Source organism: Triturus cristatus, chromosome 8, assembly GCF_964204655.1.
Source record: "Triturus cristatus chromosome 8, aTriCri1.1, whole genome shotgun sequence".
In the NCBI taxonomy this organism is placed as follows: domain Eukaryota; kingdom Metazoa; phylum Chordata; class Amphibia; order Caudata; family Salamandridae; genus Triturus; species Triturus cristatus.
Genome location: NC_140591.1, coordinates 1,091,113,730 through 1,091,134,317, shown reverse-complemented (window position 1 = coordinate 1,091,134,317; position 20,588 = coordinate 1,091,113,730). Strand labels below are relative to the sequence as shown.

Below are 20,588 nucleotides of genomic sequence, written 5' to 3'. Positions count from 1 at the left end.
ATACTTTAAGACAATGGAGGAGCAGGCTCTTTTGATTGCTTGTGTTAATATTAGTCTGCTTCTTTGCCTTAGCATTCGCACTTTATGATATTTTTTAACACTAATGATGCTATACTGGCATGTTTTTAGCTTGGACACATACTATGTATTTCTAGGAGATATTTTACGATTGCTAATTTTATCTCAATCATAACAATTTTAGTTGACTGTTTTGATTGTGATGTATGCTGTTTTTAAGAATTTATAATCCGAAATAAACTACTTTGATAATGATGTTCCAGGAGGTAGTAACAGCCAACTTGGACACAAAATCTCAGTACCACTGTACCACCCACCGTCTGTGAGCTCCCCAGCAGTCTTTGCTCTGGATCTACTCTCGAAGCACCGGAGCCCTACATTTCAGTGCCTTCCTGGTGCTCCAGTGGTCCCTCTGCCACCAAGGGATAGACTAGAGTGAGATGGAAGTGGGAGGTGCACAAGAACACTGCCCTGGGGACTCCAATGTGAGTGAGCAGAGAAAATGGGGAGAAAGGGGGAAACTAACAAACTCTAGTAAATTGAAAGACTTCTATCTTACCCTGACCTCGCTTTGACTCTTTCTGCCTTGGACACATCCTGCTGTCTTTCTCAAAACATCAGCCACCAATGCCATTTTCCTATTGATAATTTAGTCGGAGGTTTATGTTTACTGGAGCCAGGACGCTCCTTGGCTGGAGTATCTGTGCGCACAATAAATAGTCGTAACATAACATAACATAACATATCATCTGCACATTAAACATGAATACTCAAGGCTGTAGTGTCAGAGGCTCTGTATGTCCCACAACTGTCAAAGGAAACAGTCCTTCTTTAAGAACGAAAGCTTTCACCCACCCAAGGGTGTCCTGCTTCATCGTAGGGCTCCTCGTGTTGGCAGGATGCCAGTGTAGGCTTCAACCCTACTTAGAGGAGAGCACTGCGGGAGATGTGATTGGCAGGTATATTCCTATGGAAAATGTGAGAGAAGTATGAAAAGTTGTGCAGAGGAGAGATCATCAATGGTGAGAGCATATTACAACTTCCTCCTGGCAGACTCAGTCTTTATTGTTGTCCACAGTGGACACGATTAAAAGGAAACAGGGATAGGTTTCACCTGCAGAGAGTGGTCCACAAGTGTCTGCCTCAAACAAATGCCCTCATCAAAGAGGTGCAGTGGCTTTCATCAGGACATGTCCCTCTCGGCTTATCTTAGTGCAATGAAGTAGTGAATGTAAAATAAAAGTTGGAATACAACACTAATTGTGTTTCTAGTGGTTGAGCTCCACAGGCGTATCTGTGTATGGTATGAGAGGCTTAAAACATACATATAGTATAGATACCTCAATAGTGATCCAACATGAACCACACAGTAGATATATTGCGTGAACACTGAACGCCACAGATCCATACATCTCGTAGCCCTATAAGGTTGCTTACCCTGTGTGAGTCAAGGTATACGTCTCAACTCACCCTCCAGAACTGGCATGGGGGGTTTAATGTTAACACATTAAATGAGAAAGTATTCAGAATAAATAAATCAAGTTAGATTTGGCGGTGAAGATAAAAAGTGATACTATGTTGTCTCAACGTGTGGTAACCTCCATAGTGCGTGAGCTGTAATGCAAAAAGCAATAACGCTGTATACAGAAAATGGGAAGCGTCTCAAGGAATGGAACTCTTGGCTCAAGTGTCTCCCCCTAGGTGGTGGAAAATATGTAAATAATTTCAAATGAACCCCCCCCTCCCCTTACTTGTTTCTTGTTGCATGCCTGCTTGTCGTGTTGTGAATGAGAAATGAGGGAACAATGTATAGCCAGCAGTACACTTTACATAGTACTCAAGGTGTGAGGCGGATTTATCGTCTCAGTGTGCACAGGGACTCTGGGGCGTAGCTTGGTCAGTAAGATTGGGGGCGTGAGAATCAGATTTCCCGACCATCACGCTGGCATATAAAGTTAAAATACACAATATGACAAGCAGGGCGTATGAGAGGGACTTAAGAGGCAGTGGAAAGGGAGATGAATATGGATTAATAGAAGTACTAAATGAGAGCAACACAATATTCTGTAAAATAAAAATGTTTAGGGTTTTCAAGACAGAGATGAGAGAGAGTGTGTGTGTTTTGGTCAGTGTGTTTATGCAAAAAAATCACAGATGAAACTCAACATATCCGACTGAAAGCACCTGTACCTAACGATTCATCTGAATATACATTTATTGAGGGGAGGTGTGTAACACCCCAAACACCCCCCCTTCCCCTCCCCTGAAGCTACGCCCCTGCACTAACTGTGTTGTGTTGCACGCCGGACGCTGAGACATGTATTTGTTCCCAGTGCACACAGAGGCAGAGTGTATTGCACCCAGTTGCGGTCACATTGGTAGGCAGAGAAGTGCATCCGATTCTCACCGGACTTTGGGCAATGCCGATTTTGGTTCCCAATGCTTGGTGTATGCAGTGAAACAGAGTGTAATGCTGCCAGCCCTGGTCGCATTAGTGGGTGGAGAAGGGAGACTCCGCTTGTATTTTGCACAGAAATGATGGACATTGGGGGTGTAGTTGTTTATGAATGTCACGTCTTGTGGTGTGTGACTGGCTCACACGATTGAACCTTTGTGGTGTAAAAATCATAAATCCATTGAGCACAGTAATACATGTTTTTCGTCAAATGGACATCTCACAGCTCTACAGTTGCGATATGGGCACTATTTACCCGAATACAGGTGAATGAACTTCATAAAAGATTCACAGCAAATTCTAAAGCATAGGCCTGTCAACAAGGTATCTCATTGTTGTATAGATATAGTGTCACCAGAGCCAGGAGACATAATCTGACTGGGCAAGCTCAAAATTATGGGTTGGCTGATTTTGTTATATTGTAGCACTAGACCAAACTGTGAAGGAAAGAGACACACATCCGATTCCAGCATTGAAGATCCCTTTTTAAGGAGTCAAACCATGAGTCGCATAGTGTAGTCTATGGTACATCGTCATTAAGTCCTGATACATTGTCCACAACCAGAAGACCCATCATGGTTCTTTCATCAGGAGAACAAGGGGTCTGTCAGTGGGGAAGCATGATAACTGAGGTTTCTCCACTATAGTTCAGTTTATGCCATCTTTACAATGTGACATTTCCAGAAAATGGTTAGTCAGTACCGTAATGGAACACTTGTACCTTACCTCACTCTTGTGTTCGATTAGCCAGGTCTTAACCTTCCTAGTGTTTATTCCCACATAGTGAAGCACACAAGGTAATTAGGTAGATTGCTCCTTTGCTGTTGGAGTTAACGAAACAACTTAACTCCCAATGAGTCGTGAGTCCCAAATCTAGTTGTTTAGAAGGGATGGCAAATTTACACACACCACATGTGCGGCAATGAAAGTGACCTATTACCCTTGGAGGGTGCCAAAGTGGAGATTGTACACCCGACTCTAGTGGCTCAGTTGACTAATGTGTCCACTGCAGGGGCCTGTATTCGACCTCATGGTCACAGGTTCAAATGCCAGTGGGTCCACTCAGCCTTTCATCCATCTGAGGTCGATAAAATGAGTACCATTGTGTTGGGTAACAATAGACGTCTGTTATTCAGTGCCAAGATACCTCTGGGTGAACAACGCTTTACAAATACACATGTTATGTTCTCTGTGTGGGTACTCTTCTTCGATCCAGTATGTACTAACAGATCCTCGAGATTCTTGCACTGTTTAAAAACAAACAGAGGTGTGTTTGGTAAAATTGTTTGCTCGCATTCAAAATGTGTCAATTTCTTATTATTGCTCTCTTGATATAATTGGCAAAACTTTCCATGTCTTGCCACAGACGCACTTGTCTGATTCGCTGTGTATTTGTGTGTTGAGCAGTGGCATTCTGTTGTTGTTCTTGGCCTGCTGTTTGGCTTTACATACCAGCCTTCGGGGAAAGGCACTGATGACTGAGAGAGCCCAAAAGATGGGACCACCTGCTGTTCGGATCAATGAGTATTGCTTATCTACAGGACATTTCACTGGGGGCACTACTACTGACACTTGTCAACCCCACCCTCAGCAGAGAAGAACTTCTGCATGGTCTTCACGTTGGGGTCCTAAGTTCCAGATTGCCTGATGGGAGAATTACATAGGCAGCCCTTTGGCAGCCATACTTTGCCGCTGAATTGACTTGCACCAATGTGGCGGATTTTCTTCCATCAGTCACTGGGACTTGAACTGGTCTATATTTCATGGATCCCTCTCTGGGCTGGAACAATGCTTCAGCTTTGGATGTCACTTGGTTCCTGAGGGATGTGACCTAGTTATGCGGGCATGCTGACTTTAGGGTGGCCAAAAACTCCAGACATTATTGGCGATGCCTCCAGCACTGAATCGTTCATCCTCAAATCATTGTTTTCAGTTGTGTTCGTCAAATTAGTTCAAAGGGAGCAAAACAAGGCCACAACATCCTGAATGCATTGCGTTATCACACAGAAGCAGAGGGGTAGAATCTGGGACTGTAATGACCTGGAGGGTGATTAGCAGTCTGATTGAGTTTGTACGGCCACATCAGTGATGGTAGGGTCCTCTGAACAACCTTGTGACCATGACTGTCCATATCCTCCTCATGCCTACCCTTTGTAGCCTTATCTGACCGCTTTTCTGCAGGAGCAACTTGAGCAGAATTGGATTATGTTTTTGAACAAAAAAGATTTCCTCAAATTTCAACTGGCTGGAGTGGGCTGCCCGAGGCTCCAGCAGGCACAAGGGACCTGTGCCTGCTCTCCACCCAGCTGTCTAAGACAGCTGAGTGGAGAGGTTACATTGCGCATGTCAGGCTGGCTGTCGCAAGACGGCCTGCCAAAGTGTCATGCACAGTGTAAACAAGTGGAGTGAGCCCCACTCCCCTGCTGCCAGTCAGCAGCAGTGGCCCCACCCCCAAGCAGGGCTCAGCCTCGAGAAAGTAAAAAATAAAATAGTTATACATTCATTTTATTGCCATTTTATTTTTCACTTTACTGGCAATGGCAGCAGGGGGTGATGCTACTCCACCCTAATAAAGGGGCTGTTACAAGGAAATGCCTCTTTTTGCATGTTCACTTCCGTATTTCTGGACTGATGCTGCTGGTTTTTCAACTCTGAGAGGGCACCGAGGCATGCTAACCAGATTTCAGTGCCAGTGTTCTTAAACCTTGACAAAAGAATGTTGCATTGGCTCTACCCAATTGGCAAGTACTGACTTACTTATAAGTCCCTAGTATATGGTACACCGGGGATGTAAGACAAAGTATCCACACAGGGCTGCATCTGGTTGTGCCACAATGAGTGTGACAAAGGACAGGAATCCCAGCCTGGCTAACTCCTGAGTGGGACTCCCTAACTGGGTAATGTAAGGCATCAAATTAATGTTGCCATATATCTGAATTGATGCCCAAGTCGAGATTTATGGCACTTTTGAAGTCAAGCAATATTTAGAAAGTTGCCACTCTGTACCCTGCTAGACCAGTGGCCTCACAAAGGCCTTAGCACACAGACAACTTTCTGCCCACTTGGGGAAAAATGTGAACGTTTTCCAGGCTAAGAAACAAAGGGAGTTGCAGCAGAGTGAGGTGCTACCTCCTTGCCAGGCAGGCCACTTGCGGCGTTATCCCAAAAGGCGAGCTTCAAAGGGTAAGCTGCCTTTGAAGAGCCACTTGTAACAATACTCCCGGGCAGGAGGCCTTTTGTTCCAGCAGACAACTTGGAGACATGGACAAGGAGGGAAGACCCATTCTGAAACCTGTTTTCCTGTGGGCATGTAGTCCACAGGTAGCAGCACCACTAGGGTGGGCTACTGAGCTCCTGGCAGCTGAGAAAGGGTCCCTACATTTTGAATGAGGCTAGAATAGTGCACTCTGTGATAGCTAAATGCTAGTGACCGTATGGTTCCCTCAGCGCACTTTACTGGGATAAAAGGATAAATGTGGCACTCAACACCCTGATTGACAGATCACTCTTGACTTGAAGAGAGGATCAAAGAAAGAATGCCCTGATGTTCTGTTTTTTGGGGGGAGTTTCATATGGTGCGAACTTGGTCGAAGGTATCAGGGCACTTTACATGAATACCAGTTGCCTTACACATTCATTTTATTAGGCACGGGTGATTAAGTGATTTGCCCAGAATCACAGGATGTTGAGCATCCCTATTGAGGATTGAACCTGATTCCCAAGCTTCAAGGTTGACCACTCTAGCCGTTAGGCCACACCCTTTCTTCCTGAAACTGCATGGAGAGAGGCTGCACCATCGGAAGAAAATCACCTGCTCCACTTAGTGCCAGTGAAGTTTGGACTGTCCCTGTGGATCTTGACCCAGGAAAAAGTTGATTCACGGCTTCATCTCACTTCAGAGACTCCAAAGATCAGGTGAGCAGGTGGCTGATCCCCTGGAACAAGATCCAGGAACACAAGAGATGAAAGAGACCAAACCAACAAGTTGGCAGCCATCGAAGAAGATTTGCTGCTAAAAGGCGCTGGGTGCAGAAAAAGATAAATCCGAGAGAGCCAAAGTCTGCACCCAGGTCTGATAGACCCAAGAGTGCTATCAGAGACCAGTTTCGTCATACTCAAAGGACACTAGCCCCACGTAAGGATTTCACCCCAAATGGGGTCCAACGAGACCAGTAGCCCAGCATCCGCTGGTCTGCTCCTGCAACACAGAGAACTTCAAGGGACTTTGATCACTGTGGCCACAGTCGCCCTTCGACACCCAAGGACCGAGGGAGAACCACAAAGACACCCTCATCAACCGCACCTCAACCGGAGAATGCATCCCCGGCATCAGGATCACTCCATTGCAGTCTACGGCGGTCATACTGTAGAGCTTGGTATTTGCCCTAAAAACACACTAGTAGCCAGATAACTGTTCAAAGTATCCTCTCTGCCCCCCTAGTCCTCCATCCTATCTGATTTGTTGCCTAAACTAGGCCGTAGTTGCCAAATTAGCTCTTTCATACTTTTCAAAAGTTTACTAACTGTTTGTTGACCAGTGCTTGTTTGCAGTTGTCTTTAAAAGTATTTAAAAGTTCTAAAATTTGTATCTGCAGAACCCTCTAGCGGATTTTGATCCTCAAGGCCTCATAAAATTCATAAACATCTGCTCTATTTTTATAAATTGTTGTTGTGTTTCTTTCTTGTAGTGTGACTTTCCTATTTCATTGTTTGGTACTGGGAAATGCTTTACACATTGTTACTTTGCTAAGCCTTGCTGCTCAAAGCTATTGCTACCCAGGGTTGAGTTTAAGGTTTGGAAATGAGCCTGACTGGACTCAAGACAGTTTTTGTGAGTGTATTACATGATAAGGGCCCACAGCCATTTCATATAATACACCCAAATCCTCACATAAAACTAGAATGGGTTATATATAGAACCTTATAAGAAGTGCCACAAAAAAACATCTGGTAACTCTGTCCCCCAAGGTGTTACCAACACTGTTGTATGGCTTATACATTCTCAGTGAAACTGTGTGTTTGTTGGACAGCGTAAATGTAAAAACTGTGCTAGACTGATTCTGAGCACACCATCAGGATATATTGACTTATGTCCTGCTAGCTCACAGTGCACCATCTGCGTCCCTAATCAAGTATGGTAACAGGTAGAATGTGCAACCTCACAACATAACAACCCTAACTCCTCAAGGAAATCGTGGTAACAGATATAGAACCTTTTTCCTTGGCAACTCATACATACCCAAAGAGATACACAAGAAATACACAACATGGCATTTTATATTTATTGACTCATGATTTTTGTGTAAAGTATGTGCACTGCAATTATCAATAGAAGAAAATAAAATAGCGTGATCAGCATTACAAGAATGGTGAAGAAGATAAACAATTCAACCATTGTGCTGCTACAGAAAATGTATGCTTGCATATACGTACTGTTATGTTTTGGGCTCCTATCTAGTGCTACCATCCTAGTGTGCTTAGGGTGGGTGAATCTGCCAGAAACCCTGTAGGGTGATCTAACTCTCCCATTACCTATGGATAAGTGTCATCCGGGAGACCGTCTTGGTGGGGGGCTGGGCTTCACCCCACACAGGAGGTAAACAGGAATCATCTGAGCTGGAATTCTGGCATGGGGCAATCTTAGTGACAGCCAAATGCTCCTCTGATTAAACAAAGGAGTTAAGTTGCTTATATAATAAAATTCCCCAATGTTTTCATGCCAAAGTCCCAATCAGGTTGCCAATATTGATTCTACCCTGACAAAGCTTTCAAAGAGTGAACATTAATAAACATGAACTTTAGCTTTCAATCAGAATGTTCAAGGCTGTGGTAGTGTAACTACAAAGATGTGTAAATGTAAGCAACGCTTATTTCATGGAACATTATCCATACAAGTATGCAAGCAAAAGTGTGTCAAGTGTCAACATTTAAGAAAAGATGTCAAGTTTAAAAGTGAACGTGTGATACACAATACATTAAGCTCGGCCCAAGGGTTAATTGTAATAGCACAAATAACAGCTGTTCAATGTAGAGTTATTTTGTCATGTAATACTAAAATAATGGATAAATATAGGTCCTGCCTAGAGACAGCTTTAGCTGTGTTACCAGCCTTTTATAGTAAAATAAATAATTTATAAAAACACATACATACAGAGGGGTTTTGGGTGAACCCTCTTTATTCATTGGTCTGTTCAACTGTCATTCTGAAGTCAAATAAAAAATAAAAAACATATATAACTAACCATCACACCACCAAAACAAGGCCGGATCTATTGGCTGTACCAATGCTTGTATGTTTCACAGCCGCTTTTGTGAAAGGTTTTTATCTTACCTATTCTTTTTTTTCAATTTCCTTTAGCTCAAGAGGGTTTCAGGCTTGTTTTCATAACTTATAAAATCAATCAAAGCAGGCATTGTACAGCAATCTGGATTTGCAAAACATTTCAGTTGTACCAATCAAACACATCAATGTGTCTTACACAATGATGTTCATGTTACTGATAGTCTACACATGCTAATTTGTGTGCCCTGTGTGACTTACTAGTTACAAGAATGATAAATTGTGTATGGTCAAAGTGTTCTTTCTCAGCATCACCCTTTGGTCAATAAAGAAGTTCCCTTTTCATCTTTAAGCACTTGCGACAATCCGATGATCTTTGAAAATAAAATCCTCAGAGTCTGAGCCAGTGTAGTATAGCAATCAAGGACATTATCCTACATAGCAACTAAGCTGACTACCATCCCTACCTCACTTCCGTCTGTTACTGCACTCAAGTTTCAAGGATATTCATTAAGCCGCAAGCAAATTTAAATAATCTAATATCAATGTTGAACCTTGAACTGTCATCCACAGCTAAAGGCCACTTTCTGGCTTAGTGGAAATGACAATCTTAATAGCCTCTTTCCAAAAATGATCAGTGCTCAGTGATTTAAAACTTGCAATAATCTCCACTTTAGTTAAGAAAGCTGGCGTCAGGCCACTGGATTGAGCACCCTAAAGGCCAATGTTGAATCTCACCTGTATTAGGAAAATCACAGAGGGGAATGCTACTTGCCAACTCCAGGAATTCGCAGAACAACTTAGTTGCTCAACAAAGTCAGACTTCAGATGAGGAAGCAAGGCAGAGAGTGCAATATTGGACTTCAAAAAAGATATTCTCACCTCCCCCAATTGATGTGTGTGGAGGGGCTGGGAGGGGGAATTAGTCTGAATCTCATATCCTTCTTCACTCATTAACTTCATATGGCACACTGAACCACAAATCCCCACCTCCTTCCAGTTCATTACGGACACTGTTTGCAGTCCTGCACTTCAGTACAATCATCTAGTCCATTCGGAGTCCTGTAGTTTTGCTTCCTTTACAATGAGCTAATTAGACAATGTTAAAAATCTCTCTGGAGGTTATGGGGCTGGCATGTGCTACTGGGACACAGCAGTGGGGGCGTCTGCCTCTACTGTACCAGGGCCTGTCTAACTATGGCACTGCAAACTGAACCAAGTGCAACACTTCCAGCACTTGACTCTCATTGGTGGTGATGGAAAGCAGTCAGAGGCTTCTCAGGAAAGTTAGGAAGTGGGTACTCAGGCTCAGCACACAGAGCCAACCCCAGCAGCACAAGAAGGTCATTCCAGCCCAATGCTTCTATTTATAAAAACATTAACTCTATTTCACAGAAAGCAAAAATACTTCACACTACAATCTCGTGGAAATTCCTGAATCAAAGGTGTGAGTGCTAGGTCCTTTAAAGAGGGGCAGTCTCCTTTTGGCGCTATACCTTCTCCCCCCCTCTTTCTCAGGGTCTTCAGGGTTTGTGGCAAAGGTTCTTTAAAGGTGCAGCTTGCTCCCCCCCCACATCTCTGCACACACAGTTTTCTAGGGAACGGAGCCATCTCTCACTCCTTAGCTGGAGTGGCACTGGGCCACCTTGGCAGCGTCATTTAATCTTCAGGACAGGGCAGTCCTAAGGAGTGTATAGCCCTCTGCTCAGTGTGGGGGTCCTCGGGTTTGATACTTTTTACTTCTTGGAGACCAGTTAGGACTGTACAGCACAGATTGGTAGTGCTGTGGTAATATCATCCACATCCTCAGGCACACAAAATCCCAGCTTTAGTTGGGCCAACCAATTGGGTGCCATGGTACCAACAACTATGATAATGCAAGGAGACCACTGGGCATACTTTAGCAGTGTGGCAACTCCTTTGATGAAGCTGCATGGACGGCTTGGCGCTCCCAATCTAGTTAATCATGTTTAATGGTGAGTCTCTGATGGACGGACCCCTATGCCAGGATCATTTACTGCAGCACCTTCCTTGGTCAGCTCCTCCCTCTCACATTAACACTACTCATTGGTTCCCAGGCAAGTTCAGCAATTCTTCCACCAGATCTGACTACAGGTGGTTTCCTTTATTTCTGGGGAGCGGGCTGTCAGATGAACTCAAACCCTTGGTTGCACAGTAGTCCTCTGAGTACTCTGCGAAATACTACCTCCTCGGCTGAAGAGAACTTGGAACAACAAGTGGGTCAGCACCACTCAATTTTGTATGGCTTTCCCAAACAGAGGATGTGGATTTCAAAGCTGCCTTCATGCAACCAGTTTATGTTAGTTTCACTTTTATGTGTCCTGGGCAAGCCATTTTCATGACCCTGTCTTTACCTTGAGTGATGCTGTTCTGTGCAGGGCAGTCTCCGGGAAGAGCACCCACCACAAATGTTCAAAAAGGTGTGTGAAAGCTGCACCAGGGCTATTTACGACCATGTCTGATAGACATCATGAAATGACAAAGACACGGAGGCCACCAAATGGCAGTACAAGAAGACCCATTTGTAGCCCTCTGGCTCACAAAGGACCTACCCAACTACTAAGCAAAAACCTTTCTCCTCTTTCCTCACTCCAGTGTCTGGTTACCTCTTTTCCCATCTCAGGAATGTCAGCCATATACTTCTGGCATCTGGGACAATACAACCTCACCTCCATCTAGTACACACTAAAATGGAAACCATAGGCTTGTGACATTCTGACTAAACCCAGACACATGTTCTGCATTCTATCACATACAGATGCTCAGTGCTTGGGATCTAAGTGCTAGGATTTTGGGTTTCCCATGGGCAGCGCAACATTCAGATGAGTTGGCTCGTAAGCTAAAATTCACATGACTTGGGTAACAAGCATTGAAAATGCAATAGGTCTCACCTTGTATTAAGTTAAAGCCATTTGCTTTGCTAATGGAATTGTATAGCAAAGCAAATGGCTTTAACTTAATTAAAGACGAGACCTATTGCATTTTTAATGCTTGTTTTAAATATTGCCTTTAAGAGGGCAAACATTGAAATAACAGGTGCATAAGGACCCTTTGTTTAAGAAGCATCTCAGGAAGCATATGCCAGGACCCTGGCAGGCAGCAACTGGGAGCACCTGTGAAAACAGTCAAGCCACATTATTTAATCGTGGAGGGTACGCAGCCCAGTGGAGCAATTCGGTGGGCACAACACCATCGCCATAACTTGGTTCTTTCTATCTCTGAGAGGCAGCTCTTCCCGGCCGGTCAATTTCATCCTTAGCTGCACTAGCGCAGGCCTGACGTGAAGGCTACAGGGCGGTGCAGGAGAGGTGAGCGGCGCATGTCGGCAAACGTGCAGAGAAGCACTCACAGCGGGTTGTGAAGAGCCTATGGCTGGGCGGTGTTCGGCCTGCACTCACGGGAACACTCGCGGTGAGGCGGGCTATGAAGCAGGAGGGAATGTCTAAGACCCAACAAGCAACGAGTGCAGACGAGACCGGGGGCAGCAGGCGATGATGTCCCATGACGTAGGTAGAGGCCGCGTGGCTCCGATCAGGGGAAAGTTTCAGGGAGGCCGCTGCGAAGCTGTGTTTGAGAAAAAAGACTGACTGAGTTTGCCTTTCGTACCAGTCACAGTTGTCTTCCTGCTGGCTTGAAGTCTGTCACACTGACGGACAGGCTAGATTTCAGGCCTGCAGTTAAAAACCCAGAACAGATTAGTTATTCAGTACCAAGCGCCCCCCACACAGACATAGTTCAGCTCACCCGCTCTCGGGAGGCGGGGCCGCGTTGTAGAAGGACTACAATTCTAAAGGAGCACAATTTTGTTCTGCGCGCGCCGAGCAGTGATGCAGCTGGGCACCGTGGGTGCGTCACATGAGTGCACCGTTGCTTTGGCTGTCGGTCAGAGGAGGCCACGAGGGTGAGTGTTCTATTGATTTTTGGGAAGCAAGCTGCATACGCGAAGTAGCATTTTCATTGCTATGACAACGAAAGCTTCTTCGCAAGATGGCGTCGGACTGTCCACAGTCCGTACGGACACGCGCATGCTGTCTGCTATAGACAAATGGCAAGAGCAGCCATGTTTGTCCATGCAGACGCGTGCACGAAAGCCCTCGCCAGAATTGATTACAAAAGGTACTTGCAATAGGGAGAGCAGCGCATGCGCTGCTTTCGTCAGGCGAGACCTAAAAAGGCTTGCTCAGTATAGCCAGTTAGAAATCACAGTATGCTGCCACCACAGCGTTACACGCGTAAAAACTGTGACAGGGACAGTAGTGCGGCAAGGACAAAATAAAAGAAAATATCATCACAGATTCTTGCAGTTTAGGCATGCAGTGCAGATGACATTATTGTACATCATGCAGGTGGTATTCTTGTCCAAACGGACTAACATCTGATTACAATGATGTGTAGGTGAACAGCTAAGGACTAGAGACGGTCTGTAATGTTCAGGAATGAGGTGATCACCATAAGGTCAATGGACCAATAGCAAAAATGGGCTAAAATAATGGGGCCAGGAATCCAAGAGAGACAATATTACTCCAGAGGAATTGCTACTACCCTAACCACTTTTTTAATAGTTACTTGAGATCAGTGATCACATCAAAATATGACATAACGTTAAAAAGGTTTGTTGATTATGTTCAACCAACACATATGCCTGGAAAACAATTAGACCGAGAATAAAATCACTGGTTGTTAGAAACATGAGGATAACTGAATGAAGGAGAATTATATCTGCCTGAAAGGGGCGAATACTGAATCAAAGATCCCCCAGAACATTTTCTAGGCCCTTGCAAGCTTTAATTACAACAGCAAAACTCACAAAATTTGTAAATTTCACATCACATGAAGATCTTGAAATTTCGCAATACTCCAATTTGCATTGTGTTTGGCTTGTTGGAAACTAGTTGGTGCAGAAAGCTGAGAGACATTTTATGCTTGAACAAGTCGCCTGTTGGTATGTCTTGTGACTTTTTTGCACGAGGTATGCCCTTGTATAAAAACTGAACATGAGAGGCCAAATTATATTTCACACCATGCATTACATTTTTTTCAAATATATGTTTTTATTCATTTTCAAAAGGATTAACAGGCGTATTTATGGGTGACATACCCAGTCTGATGCCGCAAATTATTATGCTGTGCCATGCTGTGTTAGTTTCCAGGCACAGGGATGCAACATATTTACATCAACATGTCGCATCTCTGTGCCTTTCCCTGCACTGGTGCACAAACTGCTGCCATGCGCAGGTGCAGGCACCCTTGCACCATGGTGCAAGGGTGCCTGCATCATCTGGAGATTGTTTTTGTGCAGGAAGGGGCACCTTTCTGCACAAAAACAGTCACTTGAGGTAATTTCCTCTTCCAATGCGTGCTGTAGAAAGCAGCATGCATAGAAAGAGGAAAAAACGAGGAGAAATGAAGACATCTCTCCTCGTTGCACCTCCCTGCGCCAAGGCGTAGCATCCCGACGCATTTCCAGATTTACGATTGCTCATAAATCTGGAAATGCATCAGTGGGCATCGGTGTTGCGTGGGAACACCCACAACAACACCCATGTCACGCCCCTAACACGTAACATGTTGCATGAAATGGAGCGAGATTTACGAGCACATGTAAAGCCACGCAGGGTTGCTTTATTTAAGGTTATATAGAGCGCGAACATGACCCGTTAGGGTATCAGAGCGCTTTACAGGGATAACACATTACGTACAGCTTAGGTACAGGCAAAACACGAAGATGGAGTTTAGTAGTTGACTACATTAGTACAAAAGCCAAAGTTATATACAATAATCAGCACAGTACCATAATCAGCAGAGCAACATGTCCGCGATAAAAAGAGAAAACCAGCAATTGTATAAGAGGGAAGATATTATAGCAAAAGGCAGAGAGAACCAGCAGAAAATTACAAGGAGTGAGAGTTGGTACACGGGAAGGGCTAGGCAGTACAGGAAATTATGCACAGAAACAAAAACCAAGACAAAAGGCGGTATGCGCGACAAAGGAGAGTTATTGGAGGAATTTGCTCATTAGGAAGGTTTTAGCTTTCTTTTTGAAGATTGACAGAGAAGGTATTCTTCTGATGGAGGATGGTAGCGAGTTCCAGATTATTGGTGCAGCCCCAGAGAATGCTTGGTTATATGTTTTTTCCTTGCGGAAGCGGGTTGGCTGGAGCACACGGTCTCTGGCAGACCGGTAGTTACGGAAATCCCCATTTACCACGATTTTCTGGGCGAGATATGCCGGGGAGTTCGTGTACAAGGCTTTGTGAGTGATACAGGCCAGCTTGAGCTGGATTCTGGCTTCAAGAGGAAGCCAGTACAAGGCCTTCAGATATGGTGAAATATGGTTACTTTTTTTGACCCAGATTGAGGCAAGCTTTTAGAGGGGCCGTGGATGTCTTTGGTAGCTTTACATGTGCTTGTAAATTTCACGTAGGAGGTTGCGCCATCAGTGCCCCTAAATATGTACAGATTAATGATGTCGAAAATGCCAAGTGGGTGTCGTTTTAACAATACAGCAGATAGGCAGGTATATGTTTCACACAGGTGATATTATTGCAGCTTCCATTTTATGTCATGTACAATTTAACAAGTCAATTGTTGCAATAAATACATAAGATTTCCAACTTTCAACAATCATAGAAAGCAAGCCTGAGTAATTTGTTTGCTCCTTATCTATACAGAGTTCTGTTGAGGCCTTGGTACTTGTCCCAGGCTCCACAGATGGTAGCAAACTTTCTGGCACACCCACAATCTTTATAAACATATTTTCCAGCAGTCATGCACCAGTCCATATCTGCCTTCCATTAATTTGCGACTTCCCAATGATGGGCAACATTATGTCTCGCCACGACCAAACCTAGGTCTTATAGGAGTTTTACATATTTAGGATGGGCATCATGATTCTAAATGCCTAATATTAGAATTATGTTTCCTCTTTCATAGAAGTATCTGTCACCCATGCTAGGATATGTCTGACCCCTTTTAAAAAGGGTCGCATGAGGAACAACCATACGGCATGGAAAGAAGGTGCTCCAACCCACACTCTCAAAAGCAGATACCGGAACTGGTTCAACTAAATGTGATCTCTTGAGTCCTGGTATTCTATACCCTGTGTAGTATTTTGATTTGTGACAGCCTGGACCCCACTCTGATAGCTACCTCTCTTAGCTATTGAAGATCTTCTTCCCAATTTCATTTATGTAATTTCGTGTAATTTTGTGGAATAAGAAGATACACAATGTTAGACCTGGCACCTTGGCGTGGGTCTCCCTTCCATTTTTGCTGTTGCCTCATGTGTTTTTGCTGGTGTTAGATGCTTTGGGCACTGAGCCACTGCTGTCCAATGCCACAGTGCAAGTGCTCCCTATTGTAAATTGATGCATGAATTAGTGATTCCCCGATTGGTTGGTTTGGTTTACCTGTCAAACCCTAGTACAGTGCACCAGGAGTGCCCAGGGCTGGTGATCCAAATACTGCTGGTGGGCTTGCAACACTGGTTGTGCCACCCACAGAAGCAGCCTGCAAAAGTGTGTCTAAGGCCTGCCATTGCAGAGCCTGCGTGCAGTCTGCTACTGTCATGCTGACTGGACAAGTGCGCCCACTTGCCAGTCCCTAAACCTTCCCTTCTCTACATATCAGAGACACCCCTAAGTAGGCCCAAGGGCAGGGTGCATTGTAAGTATAAGGTAGGACATGCCCTGGTGTGTGCGGCATGTTCTAATAGTGAATTACAGCCATTTTCATTTTTCACTATTGCAAGGCTACCTGTTCTCCATAGGCCAGAATGGGCAGTTTGATTATTACATCTTATAATCCTAACTGAGTCAGGGAACATGGTAGAAATTCGAATTTAGTATGCCTGAACTCAGAATGATAAAATACATCTTTTAGTGAAGTTGGTTTTAACATTCTGTGTTTGAAAATACCACTTTTAGAAAGTAGGTATTTTTTTGTCTAACCAGTCAAACCTGCCTCTGCTAGGCTGTGTATTCTTTGTCTGGAGTTTGAGTGACAGGGCTGGGGGATTCCAGGAGACAGGGTGAGTCAGCCCAGTGGTGAATAGAGAGATCTGCATCTAGATGGGAGGGAGGAGTTGCACCTGGGACCTGAATAGGGCTGTGCCTTCCCTCCACAATGCTGGCTCCACCAACTGTGGTGCGTCTGATGTCTCTGCCCTGCACTCTGAAAGGAAAGAAGGAGCCATGTAAACAAAGTGCTCCAGGACTGACCAGAACTGGTTTGGAATAGGCAAAGACCTCTCTGCCTTCAGAGAACAAAGAGAAACGGGGTATAAATATTGGCAACCAAACCCAAGAACTTTCGATCACTTTGGGAAACAAGATGAAACGTTTGCTGAGGAGTGGAACCAGAAGAAACTGAGGAGAGACTATCCCTAAGCTGAAGTGCTGCTTGGGGAATTTGCCTGCAGTGGTTGCCTGACTGCCAAAGAAAGGACTTTGTGTGCATTTTCATTCAACTTTTGTAAGGATCTCCAAGGGCATGGAAAAGAGCTTGCCTCCTGCTGAAGTCTCAGGGACAACAGACTTCAACCACCAGCTCCCCAGAGTTCTTTGGAAGTGCCTGCTGCTGTTTTGGGCCTTCTAGGGACTGCATGTCGCAAGGAGCTGGAAGCACGACTCATGGAGAAGAAGCGTTTCGCCATCGCAGCCGCTGCCGTTGCATCACTGAACAAGGGTGTCGCCGCTGTAGCTGTCGCATTACACCGCACCACGAGAAGTGTCCCGCAACACTGAAGAAGCGTGTCGCCGTCGCAGCCACTGCCGTCGCATCACTGAACAAGGGTGTCGCCGCAGTAGCTGTCGCATTTCACCGCATCACAAGAAGAGTCTCGCATCGAGGAAGAAGCGTGTCACCGTCGCAGCAGCTGCCGTCACATCGTGGATGTTGCTACTGTAGCTGTCGCATTGCACCGCATCAAGAAAAGCGCCTCGCATCCACAGAGAAGTGTGCCACCGTCAGAGCTGCTGCCGGCGCATCGTTGAACAAGGGTGTCGCCGCTGCAGCTGTCGCATCGAGCGGAAGCATCTCACATCGTCGGAGAAGAGTGTCGCCGTCAAAACCGCTGTCGTCGCATCACTGGACAAGGGTGTCGCCGCTGCAGCTGATGCATCGAGTCGAGTCATCTCGCAACATCGGAGAAGCGTGCCGCATCAGGAAGATCTTCACGTCTTTATTTCTTTGCACCGAACTTTCATCGCATCACCATCGTTTGAACACTTTCGTTGCCCTGCATGTCGCATCTAAAGGTACATTGACTCAAAGGGTCGCATTTAAGATTTAAAAGAGAACTAAGCTAAATTCTACCATTTTTAAAGTAACAGTATTGTGGATTTTTGTCGTTTATGGTCTTGTGTTAAATCTATATAAAGAATACTTATTTTGTATATAAAACCTGTGTGGTGTCCATCTGTAGTGTTGTCACTTGATTACTGTATGTGTTCACAAATGCTTTACACACTGCCTCTGAGATAAGCCTGTCTGCTCATGCCAAGCTACCAAGGGTGTGAGCAGGGGTTATTTTAGGAGTGTACCCCCTTACCCTGACTAGAGGCAAGGGTCCCTATTTGTCCCAAGTACCTATCTGTGCCAGCTAGAGACCCCCAAATCTAACACACAATTTTAAACCACTAACCGGTTTCTCAATCCTTAAGGATGAAGTAATTTTCTGAAGGAAAAGCAAATGACAGTCATTTCTAAATGTGGAAGCTTTTTGCCATTAAGCATCACAGATATGATAATGTGTCTCAGATGAGCTACTGAGATGTCTCTGCTACTTACTCGAGGCAATATTGTCACATTTAGGTGGGTGTGATCTGCAGAAAAAGCTAGAACTGTAAAAGAATACAGGCCAGTAAACGTTTAGTGGGTTCAACATTAGAAATATAGAATCATAAAAAAACTGACACAAATCCAGTGGTCGCTTCGCCATCTTCCTTAGTCAGCCTGTGCCTACTTTGTAATTCTTTCTATTTTATTTCCGGTTGTGTATGCCACACCACATGTATCCCAAAGGATTGCCTCCCGTTTTGTTCTGACCAGAAAATCGAAAACATTTACTTCTAACATTCAAAACATGAAAGCCTTTAGTCTCATTTCCTTAGGAGTAACATCAAAGGCTCAGTGCACCACTACAATGCACAGTTTTAGTCTCATATACTCGTATACAGCTGCATATGTTCAGAATGAGCCCCATATGATCAGCATTCCACTATATGCTCAGGTTTAGCCCCATTAACTCTGGCATAGCTCTTAAGCATAATTACCAAACATACATGCTCAAGCTTAGCCCCACATGCTAACCTCATATCCTCAGTTCAGTTCGATTTGCCAAGTTAGAAGACCATATGTTTACTGCTGCTTTATGAACAGGTACTGCCCAATATGTTCCTCCCCATCAGGGCAACATGTTTGCAACAATAAATAAATGCCGGCCCACAACAAACATAGTAAAAAGACTCGAAGTCTTTCTTCTAAGTTTAATAAAGGAGTCTGAGTTTGACTGCAAACAGTCACTCTCACTTTGAATGACTGTATAAATATACAAGGACTATGCATTTCACCGTTCACATTTGAAGGACTTGAACCAGATCCTCTGCGTCACCAACAAAAGCATTCACAAATCCTGTAGATTAGTGTGAAACAAACACACCATATGTTGCTGGACGTTGCCACTTCTCCTTCTACCAATTGTTCATTCGTAGCTCAGGAAAAGCACCAACTGTACTAGAAAAGGAGGAGGACAGTGTGCTCCAGGTTCCTAACTATAATGCTCCTAGCAGATTTCTCCACTGAGAATAACCATAGGACAATAAAAAACAAAACCGAACCCATATTTTATACATACCTATCTCCTCTTCTTCCGCAGGGAAGTGACCAACTTTGTGAGGTTGTCGTATACGAGCTGCCTTATGCGTTCATTAATTAGTTCATTCATTGTTTTCCGAGAAGCAGAGTAGCACTTTTATATGCATCATTAAACCGTTTTCTTATGCAAAAAAAAAATGTTTGGGGTGACACGCTATGTATTATGTGCTTGGTTTACCATTATGCGTTCATTTTTTGCAGAAATTTGAAGATGATATGACCTACTGGAAGAATATGGGCCGCGGTGGCAGTGAACACCATGGGGGGTACTACCAGCACCACTATGATGAGGATGCAGCAATAGGACCAAGAAATCCACATACCTTCAGACATGGAGCAAGCGTCAACTACGACGACTACTAAGCGCGCCTCTCTTACTATAAAGAGTAGCATTGCCTTTATTCATGCATTGTTGGTTCCCAATCGAGAGCTCCTTTCACTCTGTGACTCACATGTATCAACAGATCGCAAAAAAAAGAAACATGCAAGCATAAAGTAACCGAGCAGCTGACTCTGTTAGGTCTATCTGCATTCTATTCAAACTTCTTTCATTCTCTGATACTATATATTGAGCATATAATTAAAACATTTTTGTACAAAAAAAAGTAGTATTTTCTGAAAATTACAATACAGTCTTTACTAGACTACATACTTATAGAAGATGCAATGTTTATATACAGAGTCTCAATAAAATATCAACATTTTATGTAAAATGTAAGGCCGTATCCCCACACATTGCACTTTAGATGCTGATGTAAGAAAGCAGAGGATGACACAATCATAGTCGCCAACACAACTAATCAAGAATCGCCAAAACATATACCTCACCGAAGTAACAACGACTCCTCAATGACAACCACGAGAATAGTCAGCCTCTTTTACCATCAAATCACCACATTGGTATACCTTCAACCTGCACATCCCAGGGTGGTGGGCAGG

General features: G+C 44.3%; 1 protein-coding gene across 1 annotated transcript in view; it reads left to right on the top strand.

The window, feature by feature from the left end:
- The window catches only part of ECRG4 (ECRG4 augurin precursor), a 99,444-nt gene extending 79,190 nt beyond the window's left edge, over positions 1 to 20,254 (top strand). The window contains exon 4 of the mRNA XM_085622620.1: positions 19,851 to 20,254. Within this exon, the coding sequence (XP_085478746.1) occupies positions 19,851 to 20,012 (162 nt within the window). The 3' untranslated portion in view covers positions 20,013 to 20,254. The remainder of the gene's footprint in view (positions 1 to 19,850) is intronic.
- The last annotated feature ends 334 nt before the right edge of the window (positions 20,255 to 20,588 follow it).